The sequence below is a fragment of the Amblyomma americanum genome, unplaced genomic scaffold (assembly GCF_052857255.1).
Source record: "Amblyomma americanum isolate KBUSLIRL-KWMA unplaced genomic scaffold, ASM5285725v1 scaffold_12, whole genome shotgun sequence".
Classification (NCBI taxonomy): Eukaryota; Metazoa; Arthropoda; class Arachnida; order Ixodida; family Ixodidae; genus Amblyomma; species Amblyomma americanum.
Window position 1 is genome coordinate 691,781 of NW_027526484.1, and position 13,824 is coordinate 705,604.

General features: G+C 46.2%; 1 protein-coding gene across 1 annotated transcript in view; it reads right to left on the minus strand.

Moving 5' to 3' along the window:
* The window catches only part of LOC144111868 (nose resistant to fluoxetine protein 6-like), a 52,565-nt gene that overhangs the window by 16,663 nt on the left and 22,078 nt on the right, over positions 1-13,824 (minus strand). The window contains exons 9-13 of the mRNA XM_077644894.1: positions 6,203-6,374; positions 5,557-5,639; positions 3,986-4,108; positions 1,387-1,507; positions 22-211 (exon numbers count right to left, since the gene is read on the minus strand). Coding sequence (XP_077501020.1) covers positions 22-211; positions 1,387-1,507; positions 3,986-4,108; positions 5,557-5,639; positions 6,203-6,374 — 689 coding nt within the window. The remainder of the gene's footprint in view (positions 1-21; positions 212-1,386; positions 1,508-3,985; positions 4,109-5,556; positions 5,640-6,202; positions 6,375-13,824) is intronic.

The following is a 13,824-nucleotide window of genomic DNA, read 5'->3' on the forward strand; positions in this document are numbered from 1 at the left end:
GCATATAGGGCTTAGACATACCTCCTCGTCCAGTGGCGCAGGCGATAGTGACCCAGGACATAAGAATGGACCACAGGATCCGGTCGAAGAACGCCAGAGATAACTTCCCAAACTCAGTAGTCGGGTCTTTGACTTGGTACCAGGGTACCTTAATGAAGATGCAGAAGAGCCCACAGGCTATTGCGAACAACCAGGCCGCGAACTGGCATGCCTGAAAACAGAGAGTTTTAGATCAAAATGAAATGCAAACGATCATTGTAAAACGTGTGGTCGCGGAAAATTTGTGTATAAATGTTTACAGAAGGTGGCACAAGAGACGTCGGAAGTACACAGTTTCAGCGACCGCAAGCAAAGGGGCCGATTCAGCAGGAATGCCCTTTAAATTTACATAAGGAGTGGTCTCTACTCATTTTAAGGAGAGAATTTCATTGCGGCCACATTTTGAGTATGAAACTGAAGATGTTGTTTGCGTAAAAAAGGAAAAACCTTAATTCTTCAAGAGAATCTTACCAAACATTTCTGTACAAAATAATTTTTGAACGGAAAGAAGAGTTTATCAGCGCAATTTTTTCATAGATTGTAAGATTTCACTATAGCAATCAATATATCCGCAGTTCTCCCTTCGGCAGTATTGACTTTTTTTGCTATCGTCAAAAGTGTTAGCCTCTGGCTTTCTATGGCAGTCTTAACTGCTTGATGCGAGCGATGGAAAAACTATAAAAGAAAGATTTTGTTATATATTGGAAGAGTGGACCATTACCTTGAATATTTCGCTAGCAATACATTACGGTTTTCGAATATTCAAAATTTTGTCCATGAATGTTGGACATGAAACCCATGCTGGAGCTGAAGTCCCTTAGCTGCTCTTCCAGCTACAGAAAGAATTGGTTTCCTCTGCTTTAAATGAATGTCACACTGAACTCTCTGACGCGCTACCAGAGCAAGCTAACTCACGGACGGTCCCTTGGCCGGAGACTTGGAAGGCTGTACAGGCAAAGCTGGAGCTCCTTCGTTTCTTGCTCAACACGTTCGTGAGCTGGTGGTCGTGATTAGGCTCCCTACTTACGTGCTTATTGCCAGGTGTGTCAGAGAAGCCCACCATTAGTCCTTAAAATTTTGCTTTTTGCTTTAAAGAGCAGCTGTGTGTGTCATAGTGAGGCCTGCATGTATGTGAAAGGACTCCGAGTTAGCATTATAGATTACGGTTATATGCGGTACCATACTGAAAACCACCAACCAACTTGCTGAATGTTAATGAGGAGGCGGGCTTCAACTAAAAAACAGAATGTTGAGGAGTGGGCCAAATGAGGCGAACAATTCGCTCGGGAATCTTGGATGCCGACAAAGCAACTTTTCCCCGAAAATAAACAATGGGCGAGCTTTCACCTTTGAAATCTTTTTCTCCTTAAATATTCCGACGAAGAAATATGTCATACAGCCGACGAAGTAGCACACGGCGTGGTAGAATGGGTAGAAGTAGTAGTGGAAACCAGTCCTGAGGAATGTCCTGCGGAAAAGAAAAACGAAACATAAAGAAGTATTGGTGTCTCTCTTAACTGTTCATTAAATGGGCGGATCTGTATCCCCTTCAGTCACTGTTAATAAACAATGTTAGTAATTTTTCAAGTTTTCAGATTCTACAATATGCATGCATAGACGGCATACATGCTCCTTGATGGGTTATATTAAATTTCTGCCGAGTCCTGGTACCTCCATATTTCAACCCTACACAGTGGAAGTCAGTATATAGCATGTGTATTATGGCAGGTACGGAGCTGTCATGTATAGAATTTTCGATAAGGCCGCTATGGACGAGGGTGGCTATGATGAGCACTCAGCAGACTAGGCAACAAGGAGCATATATAATGCCAAAATATATACCACCAAAATGCCACCATAAACATAAAAGTAGAAGGTTGGACGGCCGCCGCCATAGTTCAATTCCTAGAGCACCGTAAGAGACATACGGCGGTCGTCGGTACGTATCGCATTGGCGGCATATTTTTTTCCTCGGCTTACTAATCATTTTACTCCGCAGCATAAAATGAATACACTACTAATTTGTCATTGACCAAAACGAGAAATTAAAGAACACAATTCTTTCACGCTTTCTTCAATTTCAGTGACTTATGGCTTCCTTCATATCCTAACGAGTCCCTCATTCCCCTAGCCTTCTCGACTGAATAGGGTCAGTAAGGCCTTGGTTCTGCCAGTATTGATGCCCTAGATAGCATATGATGGTTCTCGCGCGGATACCGCCTTCGCCGTTTGATCACCTTCAATGTGGCACTTGCGTTAGTTCAATACGTGCTGTTTCCACCGCTCTGAATCAGGTTGGCCCTGGTTAAATCCCTCATTATTAAGTTATACGCAACAGAAATACCGCATTACCAGCCTCCTACGTTTTCTGTGCTTCGTCATCAGCGCCGACATCAAATGATGCCGACCGTCACGCCTAGGCAGTCTTGAAACCCCTCAAAAATCTAAAAGCAGCGCCCTCTCTTCTCAGCGCCCCCTGCTCAACAGTCACCCTCTCCCCTTGAAACCGCGGCTCCCCCTACACGGTTCTGAACAAAAAAAGCACTTTTTAGAGCACGGCTACCGTTACACGGCTGCCGTTGAGCCCACAACCTGTGTTTGGCTTCAGCTAAGCTATTACAGCCTTCGCTATAAAAACAGTTTTCCTGTGACTGTTCGCTACCTTAGTTAGCATTTCTTATGCAAAGGCTGCTTATCAGCCGATTTCTACTAGATTACTCGATACACTGTCGCTCTGTACGCAGTGCTACGCGTATGCTATAGTGCGATAGCATTGGGATATTAATTTGGTTTTGGGTGCATAATGAACTTGTTTATGCTTTCCACGCAAGAGAGCTTCAAAACAGAAGAAATTTTCGCCCACGACTTCTGAAAATGTTAAGATAACAGAAAGGTATTAGCCTGAAGTGAAAGTACGCCAAGTGGCAGTGCGAATTTCTTTAACTACAAGTGTCTCTGTTTATGTAGCGCAGCATAGATTCTAGCATTTCGTTCGTGCTAAACCGTCATTTTTTGCCTGTTTCATTCGTACTAGATTTCACTAATCGGTGGTTATTATTGTTACCGTGTGTCCATCTTGCATGCATGCGGAATCTCCGCGACTATTTCGTTATTTTCCAGACAGAATTCGCTATTGTACACTTTCATCTAGAAACCCTCAGTGAAATTAGTAGTCGCCACCGCCGTCCTGTGTTCATTTACTAGTGCGAAACAATTACTTCAGCGGTACCAATCCCGAGCAAGAATCTTGTCTGGTGTTGTCCCGTGCTCCGAGTGACGTTGCGAAAGCTGCAGCCAATGGGTAGAAGCTCGGGTGAGTTCGGAGGAGCGTCGCGCCAGCTGTCGCCCATGGGAGACAGGTGGCAGTTAAATTATTGATTGGTCGCGAGAGGTTGCTCGGGAAGAGAAACGTCGGTCGTACAATCCCTACCGGTGGCTGTCAGAGAAACAGCCACCTGCCAGAGCAGTGGCTCATCGCTTAACCGCTGCGCCACTGAGATGGTAGTGGTACGAGGACTCACCGCGATCTATGAATGTTAAGTAAAGAATAACCTGTTTAGCATATATGGATATTAACCCAATAAAGCTATCGCGTCACACCCTTAAGGCGGAGCTTAAGTGTCTTCTCTAATTCAATAATGAACACCGGCTTTCGCAGGTCTACTCGGTTTAACTACGCTAAACCCTCATCACGTTAAACCCGTACCACTTTTTTTTCTGTTTCCTGAAATGAAGAAATGCGCGCATGATCGCTCGTCTTGAATAAACGCGAGCATGTACCCTGAAAGTGGAAGTAAACGCCAGGGATTATTAAAATTTTTGATGCTTGTGCTTGCCGTCGGCTGGATATTGTTGCATGTGTATGGTAGAAGGCAACGAATTGACTGCTTTTGTTCCGAGCAGGTCATGTTAGGTAATGAAATTCCCAACATTTTTTTTTACTCACGTTATTGACTCGGTCAATGGAACGATAAATGGTGTCATCTCGTTGCCGGCCACTTGCCATGTTGCCACGGAACAGCCTACGAAGGACAACAGCACGAAGGCAGCCGCGGCTATCCTTGGACGACTGCAGCGGGGAAAAGAAAAATGAAACAAGATATTTCTCAGCAGCCCGACCTGTGCATCACTCAGGCTGGTAAACTTGGCACTAATATAAAAGAAATTGTGGGTGACTACTGCGCTCTTTACTTGCCAGTGATTTTTATATTGCATTAAAGGTGGGCTGTCCTGCCCTGTGAAACTTGAAGTATCTGCATGTAAGGATCACTATAATAAATTTTTATGCCTATTCTGCTGCTTCTTTCTTCATTTGTTCAGTATGGTTAGTGTTTTACGTGGCGCGCTTTAAAAAAATGACGCAGCTGCTGTTCATGTTAATAAGAAGACAACGCAATTCATTAAGAAAGAGCGGTGAAAAGAGCAAGTTGCCACCGAGACTACGTTTGCCAATGCAGATGGCAGTAAGGCTCCTTCAGAGCCTCTTTAAGCAACCTTGTAGGCTTCTATCGGCTTCCTGTTAACTACGTGATCAATGGTAAAACAAACTTGTTTCTTTTCTTTGAATACAAGTAAAGAAGACGCGAGTCAACTGCTTAGATGAGCAGTTTTGGGGCCTGTTGCCCGCATAATTAACAGCATTTGGTAGTATTTGGCGAGTTATTGAAAACAAAGCTCATATAACTAGAAAAACAGAAAGGTGTGATAGCACTTGAGCTCAAAAAGTACAACATTCGTTCTCCCGGAGAAAAGTATCAAATTAAAGACGGAGACGTAAATCGCACGCAAAACTGCTAGTCTGAAGGACTCTAAGGAGGAGGTGAGTACTATGAAAAACAAAAAGAGAACCGTTCGTTGCCGCTATACTAGTTGAAATGCTTAGACGGTAACTCTGATCAAATCACGTACTAATAATTAACCGGCTGTTTACTAATCTACATTCACGATATTTAAAAAGTAATGGTCCAACAATGTCAGCGTGCCTGCAAGAACATAAACACACAATAGAAAAATGGACGTTATTTCAGAGAAATCACTGGCGCAGTGATTAAAAAAAGCATCAAATCAAATGTTTTATGTGCAGATAAAGCCAAAGCCATTTCTGCGAATCCGAAAGATCTTTTGGCAGGTTACAAGTAGTCGGAGCCAAAAATAGCTGCAGAGTGTTTGAAGAGTTTCGCACGCTTCATTGTTCCAAAGAAACTATCAGCGGAAGCAGCACGCTGTCGTCTCAAGGCGACACCATAGGACCTGATTTGGACCACCACCGCGTGTTTCCTGTTTTTCTCTTTGATATTGAGACCAAAGTGAAAGCAGCCCCCCCCCCCCCCCCTTCCTTGCAATCACCATTCTCTCTCGTCACTTCAAAGAGAAACAGGAAAACGGCACGCTTTCAGTCACTTCATTCGCAACGTTAACAAGTAGATTTTTTGCTAATACTGCACCACGGGCTACGCGTCTTCTGTAATGACTGAATTGGGGTATGACTGAAAATAAGCATATAGAAGCTTGTCTTACCTCTTCAGCAGCAACAGAATCGGCAAACTAACAAGGAAGAACTGGAAATCCAGAGACAGGTACCACAAGTGTCCAAAAATTGGCTGTAATCAAAGCATAACGGGGATATGCTGACATCCACTGTGTTCTGGCATTTTCGGGGCGCTTAACTGATTGCTGTTTGGAGAGACGGTCTTACTTTCAACATATATTGAATATATCAGATGCCTAGCATTTCTAACGCGGAGTGCCAAGCAGCAAAGATTGAGGCGCGCTTTTGTAAATCTAAGACGCAACCTTGAAAACCTGTCATACTAATTCAGTGCAAGCTTATTGAGAATGCCACGTGCTGCTTATTCTGGTATTGCCTGTTATTTTGCGGTGCGTGAATGTAATCCAGGAGTGAGAGGTCAAACTTCATAGCGTAGAACGTCACCGGCACTGTATTGATGCTTTTCTGCACTCTACAACAAATCAGTGAAGCCACCGACGCACTCACAGAGGTATTGAGACTGGCTCGAGGAGCTGTGAGGTAAAACATAGGACAAAGCTCAAACTTTGATCTATCTAGCGAATTTATGGAGTTATCTTCCATGCATGCAGCGCTTTCTGATTTCTGCAGCGGCCGGTATAGATTATACGTCCCCGTACATAGAGGCAAACGTACAGTATCTACAGTGACTTCGAAGTCATAGTTTTGGACTTGAAGAAGCAGATACAGCCACTGCCTCTGAAATTCGTCATTGAGCTTGCGGAAGTACGCCTTAGCGTCTGGTCCGGAGGTGATAAGAGGCAGCAAAAACAGGCACATGAGGCAGAAGAACACCGGAACCATGGTTCTGAAAAAAAAATAAATGCACAGTGTAATCAATCGCTGAAGCAGATTCGCGGTTCAAGGTGCTTAAAATCAGAAGTTACAGTCGGCTAATTAAGGCTCGAAGTGTGAAGGGAAAATGAACGCTGCTGTCTCAGTGTCCAGTTTCCGCTTTGTGCTATGTGCCTAACAGGTCTGCCTTGTCAGTTCGGGCCCTGAAATTCATTTTGCTAAACCACATCAACGGCGGAAATATTTTTTAATTGATTAAATCTTCGTATCAATACTACTGGTTGTTTGATAGAAAATAAAAGAAAGATCAGTAATCGCGGTCACACTAATCGCCTGAGTGCACGATGGGAATCTCAAATATCCCACTACCGAAAAAGCGTCTTGGAGAGCTAAAGGCGCAGCGGCGCATATTACATGCAAGGGAAGAACTATGAAGTGGATGAGGAGCAGATGAGCAGGGACACATGGGTGGTAACGGTAGAAAAATTGCGATGGGATTCTCCAAGACTCGTTGCAGGCAATGCGTTTAGACGAAAGAATAGCCAGTCCTTAATGCTGACTTTATGAAATGCTGCGTCGAGACGGGGACCCTCTGGAGAGCGCACATGCCTGTCAAACTTCTACAACCGCTGTTGGAGCCACCTATAGCTGCTCAGCAAGGGGCAGGTCCATCTGGCGCCCTCGCAGGCACTGGAGATAGACGTGAAACACAGCAAGGAAGAGCCACGCGATGTAGGGTACGGCTGTACCACTGCCTCAATTTTACCGAGAATCAGGGTCCGTATTCCGAGTATGGGTCATAATAAAAGCGTCATAATCTGCCGCAGTGGCTACACCTCATTTTTCAAAACGCCGGAAGCGGATGTGGTGGTCCGGATGCAGCAAAAAGGGTTGAAGAAATCGGACGGTGAAGTCAGACACATAGCGTACGCTCCTCTACAGCAGATGCTCAAGGACAGCCAACATGGCGGCACACTCTGAAGCCGAGCGTCTCGCTTCGAAGTGAACTCGTCGGTATTACTGTGTTTTTCGGCGCGTGAACAGGCTATAAACAGGTTACGGGACTCTCGCTTCGTCTTATCTTGCCTATAGCAAATTGGATGGACGATAAATTTGGCCTGCTTTTTATTTGGTTGGATAATTCTGTAGCTCCTAGGCCTACCGAGCAGCGGTTTGTTGCAGAAATTGTTCTCTTCATTCAAACCGAATGGTGCCACTATCACCGGAGTTATCGCGTCTGCGTAGGTTATATGATGTAACATAAAGCATAATGACCCTCGAAATAGTTGCGTTTACTTCGCGCAAACGTGCATTACCCATTCTAGAACTCTGCATTAGCTGTTTAAGCATCTTGCATCATGATCGTGTGTAATGCCTGCCAGCGTGAAACCGCTCATGTGCACGGATGGTCACTCGACAGTGAAGCGCTGCTACACCGACGCGTTTGACATGCCAGAGGTGGTTTTTCGGCGTCCCTTACTGTTCTCGGTAGCCGCGGTGGTGTGGCTCTGTATTTTGCTCAGGAGTTAGGTTGCAAGTTGGTTTTCATGCGCCAGTGTAGGCATGCCGGCGCCTTGCATCATGGCGAACTTATGAAAATTTGGTCTGCGAAGTCTCCCAGCGCATTTATGAAGAGAAATACAGCAAATTCCTTTTTTAGCTGACCCCTTTTATTTGTTGACGGCAGAAAATTAAAAACCTATATGCGGCATTTCGCGGCTCTTGCAGTACATGCATAAAAGGAATGAAAAACGGAAATTACCCTCTGCACAACTGTCCGATAACAGCGACCACTTACGTTCAGCTATGTTGCAGACGGCAATTCGTCACGGCATCTTGGTTCAGCACAACACGGAGCGCGCATTGCGCAGTGAGTGAGTGCATGCTACAAATTTTCTTCTCCGTTCCCTTTTACCCTCAAGGTAAATCTAAAACGCCATGTTATGCGAGCAAGATAGCTGTCTTTTATTTACCGTAGGCTATCGACGGCTGTAGCGGCTGCCTTCTGTTACTGAAAAGGTATGCGTATTGCGTACAATATTTTCTTCTTTAAGCACACCACCGACTTTTACGGTGCAGAAAAGAGTATCTGAACTATTGTTTCTGTTCGCCGAAGTCTACTGGGCAAATAAAGCTGCTTTCATATTACCCCTTTACGGTGGAATCCGATGGGCAGCTAAACTTGTGGCTGAATGTTTCTGCTCTCGCATTGGTCTCGTTCCATATGTCGGCAAAGAGCAAAAGCGCCGCTGGACGTTTCCCTGTGGCAACCGCAACGCAGTGATATCCTGCCGCCACTCACAGTCGCAACTGAACCGATATCCGCTTCCGGCGTTTTGACCAATCAGGTGCGGCCGCTGTGGCAGATTATGACCCTTTTTATTATTACACAAACTCCGAATGCGGCCCCAGGTTATGAACTTATCTGTTGGAGAGGTGGCGGGTAAGGGAGTGGCCAAGTAGACATTCGTATTGTGTGGTCTGTGGAGTTTAACCACCCAAAGATGCATATGGACTATGTTTCGGGTACATTTGGACTCCTTTTGGGTACAACGTTCTATATATTAAGAGCGCAAGGCTTTAAAGGGGCGCTGATGACAACTCGAGGCAATTTTTGTTCTATGAAAAAATAGATGCTATGGGTCTTTCTGGCGATGTAGATGCTTGTCCGTCAGTCAAAGAAAGACGCATTAATCGCTAAGAAAAGTGGTAAAAAATTTATCCGCCACTTGATTTAAACTTGAGATTCCAAGACCGGGAAAAGACATCGTCTGCGCTGATCGGAACCAAATATTGCTTTCATTCAACCATAGGGATTTGCGTGCAAAAAAAAAAGAAAAACTCTCTTTACGTAGCGCAATCTGCTTCCAAAAAGAGACAGTGGTGGTGGTACCTGTATTTATTTCTTTTTGTCTTTGCTAGCTTATAAAAGCTTTGTTTTCAATTAATGCAGCGCATTTGTCATTGAAAAGCTGGAATCTATCGATACAAGCCAACTCCAGATTAGTCTTCATTTTCCCTTTATCAAAAACGAGGGCCACTGGGCGACGCGAATGGCTTCCAGCAAGCGCGCGAAGCTCCGGTGCATCCGCTTCTGTGCGCGGCCCTTTCCTGTGAAGGGCAGGGAGTCGTTGCCATCCGGGCTGAGCCCCGTAAACGTCGGAGCGCCTTCAACAAAGGCGCGCGTAGTGGCGCCGGTGGCCTCCAGCGCAGGAGGAAATGTCAGATTGTCTTCGGGCACCACACGCGCCATTATCTCGAATCTCAGTAGTTCATTTTCCTTAAGTGAAGGATGCGGTCAGCGCAAAGATATCGAAGAAACCGTGTTTAAAGGGTCACTAAGGGCAAAGAGGGCTTGTTTAGCATAAAAACAAAGAATCAGAGATTTTTTTTCTGGAAAGAAGAATTGGATGGAGCTGTCATCAGTGCCCTTTTATAGCATGCGCGTCGTGCTTCGCACACTGTCTATGCACTGTATACTCTTAAAAAGTAATCAGTTAGAGAGTGCCGCTTTTTACCAACTACGCGTTACTACTTTTTTATCAACTCTGACTGCTTTCTACTACCTGGTTGCTAAATCTGTTGTGCCGTCTTAAAAGTAGAGTTAGTAAAAGTCGGCACTTACGTTTTACTAACTTCGATTGCTTGTTACTGCTGTAACGGTTAGCAACCATTCTTAAACAGAAGGTTGTATTATATAAATGGCACATATAGTAGTGCGAATGGCATGTTTTTTCAATAGAATATTTTTTCTGCGTCATACGTTTGTGCACATTTGCCATTTCTGCAATAGCAGGTTGCAAAGTTAAGGATGTTATCTTAGCTGACAGAGGTAAGAGGCTAGAGAGGGCCAGACTTACGAGGAATCCATGGCGAGCAAAGAATTAACCTGCGCATGCGCAGTGAACGTGCCTAGTTTGTGTCACCTTTGTGATTTTAGGCTTTCCGCGCATCGCATGAGTATGCTCGTTTGATTAAATTGCTTCGAAAACGTAGTAGGCTCTGATGCCACCGTGTCAATGTCAAAGTACAGTCGTCAGCACGCTTAACACGAATGAGAGAAAGCGTGTCCTAGAGCGGCTTGGACTAACGCCAGCGCCGCGATGTGTTGCGCGCTCTTGCCGAGATAACATCTTGGTATTTTTGCGGTGGCTGACGATAGCTGGAGCGCAGCCGGATTTGACTACTCACCTTGTTATTTCGCTTGTATCTAGCCGGCAGGGTGAGTCGCTCACTTGACTGTTTCGCGACTTTTCTCTACTGGCCGCGGCTCACGCGGGCGCAGAACACACGTTGCGGTTTGCTCATCTCCAAAAAGCGCTAAAGTGGCGTGTCTTCACACCGCTCGAGCGCTTTTCCAGGTCGGCCTCAAAGCCTGTGATCTAAAGAAATGAAGATTCGGAAGAGCAGAGCAAACGTGGGTTTTTGGCGGTTGTAAAGATTGGACAATAAATTTTCAAATACGGTGGCCTCCTTGCGCTGGTCCTTCATTTCTCACATTCTAGGACAGCGTGTGTCGCTGTGCTCTCGCAGGCTAGTGTCTGGCTTCCTGTTTCGCCCACGCTGCACTGGAGATCCAGCGCAGGTGCGCAAGAGCTGCTCGTGTCATGAGCAAGAGACGTCGATGCAATTCAAAGTAAAATTTTAATGTCTGATTATTAGCGAGAGGCGCTATATAAGCATCCGTTGGGATAAAAATCTGACTCTTTTGGAAAACTTCGTTTGGTTTTATAATATTTAATGCCCAAAGCGACTCAGGCTATGGATGCCGCACGAAAGCCACTCAGGTTGTGGACACCGCAGTGGAAGGGCAGCGGATAATTTCTCACATCTGTAGTTCTTTGACGTGCACTGGCGTCGCACAGAACACGTCCGTACAGCATTTCGCATCCACCAAAATACGACCGCCGCGGCCGGGATTGAACCCGGGTCTCCTGAGCCAGCAGCTGAGGACAACAGATATTGGATGCCGTGGTGGCATTATTATGCAAACTAGGAAGCCTCTGGCCAGAGATGCAACGAGTCCAATGGTATAAGCCGTTGGAGGATACCGATTGCCTTATAATTGATTGCTCTTTGGAATATTCTGCGAACTAAGTGAACTGTTGCCACGTGCTCATATCCGGGCACTCTTGATGCGGTCTTTACCAAGTTACTCTGAAATGGCATGCATGGCACTTGATTTTCCGCGAAGATTGGCATCAAGAAGAAATAATACTGTAAAATGGCGTTGCTCGTGTAAGAATATCATCAAGGGCACAGACCACTTGTTACGGTTCGGGGAATTTTATGCCTAGAAGTCTAGAAATTTATAATACGACAGCATGAAGCGATATGGCAGCTCGAAGTGGATAGTTTTCAGGCAGCTAGCCGGTTGAGACAGCATGAACGCGCTAACGCCGATATAGGCGCGGCAACACCCAATGAAATTTACGATAGTTTGGGATGACGCTAGACCAGTGTTATATAAAGTCATGCATCTAACAAGTGTGTGCTAAAGATTCCGCGCAGAGTGCCGAAGGAAGGGCGCCTCGCTATAGTTTACATGGCCCGTACAATGTCGCAGCGAGAAATAACTGCTACAGTTGGGCGGCCAGTTTCCGCGGTTAATCCGAATTGTCCGGGCATTCAGAGACGAAGAACGGATAGAGGATGCTGCACGCACAATTCTGGAGCGGGCAATAACCCCTGAAGAAGATATTCTCTTTGTAGCCTCTTCAGTGGACAACCCCTTCCTGACAGCGCGTAAATACGCGATGAGTTTGGGCTACAAGCTAGCACGGACACCATGCGCAGAAGACTGCGTAAAGCGGCCATCCAAAACCGGGTCGCCGCTAGGACGCCAGTGTTGGAAGCGCCGCATCGCCACCAGCAACTCCAGTTCGCTCAAGAACGCGAATAGTGGACGCCGGACGACTGGGAATACGTCGTTTTTACAGACGAAGCGACGTTTTCTACGCGGTGAGACCAACCCCAAAGACTTGGCGTCCTGAACAGCACCGGTAAGTCCTTAGTGCATTTTATAGCCATGCGATGCTGACAAGTCGTTTTTTTTTTTTCAGCATGACCGAGCCACCATCCACGCCGCGCGAGTTGCGCAAGATTTTCTGGATCGCCAAGCGATCATGCAGCTTGAGTGGCCCAGCCGCAGCTCCGATCTAAACTTAACTGAAAATGTTTGGGGCATGAAGAAATTTAATCTTTCGAGGCGCTTGGGCTCGAGTTGCACAACGGCGGACTACCTCTGGATTGCCCTACCAGAACAATGGGAGATCGTGCGGGCTGGCAGAGAGGTTGTTAACGCGCTCGACAATTCCCTGCCTGAGCGAATGGACGCAGTGAAGAGCGCGGGAGCACGCGCTACTGCATTGTCAATTAGGCAGAATGTTCTTTTTACTGTCAACAAGTGCTCTAGCCTTTATTTCTCGTTGGAACCAGGGCTGGTTTGTTCCTAATTTGTGCTTGTGCTCAAAATCGGCTCGTTTCGGTTTAGTTGGCGCTTCTCGCTAATAATCAGACATTAAAATTTTACTTTGAATTGCATCGACGTCTCTTGCTCATGACACGAGCAGCTCTTGCGCACCTGCGCTGGATCTCCAGTGCAGCGTGGGCGAAACAGGAAGCCAGACACTAGCCTGCGAGAGCACAGCGACACACGCTGTCCTAGAATGTGAGAAATGAAGGACCAGCGCAAGGAGGCCACCGTATTTGAAAATTTATTGTCCAATCTTTACAACCGCCAAAAACCCACGTTTGCTCTGCTCTTCCGAATCTTCATTTCTTTAGATCACAGGCTTTGAGGCCGACCTGGAAAAGCGCTCGAGCGGTGTGAAGACACGCCACTTTAGCGCTTTTTGGAGATGAGCAAACCGCAACGTGTGTTCTGCGCCCGCGTGAGCCGCGGCCAGTAGAGAAAAGTCGCGAAACAGTCAAGTGAGCGACTCACCCTGCCGGCTAGATACAAGCGAAATAACAAGGTGAGTAGTCAAATCCGGCTGCGCTCCAGCTTTCGTCAGCCACCGCAAAAATACCGTGATGTTATCTCGGCAAGAGCGCGCAACACATCGCGGCGATGGCGTTAATCCAAGCCGCTCCCGGCCACGCTTTCCGTCATTCGTGTTAAGCGTGCTGACGACTGTACGTTTGTTGTGTCCAGCACACAGGCGGTCGCTCTTATTGGTGTCAGGTGTTCTTCATACTTAATGTATAGCTCTTGCGGATTTTTTTCCAGAGTGCAAAATAACACATAACACCAACACATCATACTGGAAACCTAGCACCATGGGATGCAAGTAGTTTTTAGGCGTTTGGTGGTAGCTGCTTCAACCTGCATTTAAAAGAGTGCTATGCACCTTCACCTGCGCAAAGAAGCAGTGACTAAGAGGGTATAGTAGTGCATTCTTCAGTTAAGTGGCTCTGAAACACCTTCCGAGGAGAGCCCATGAACTCGCGCAATCACTCAA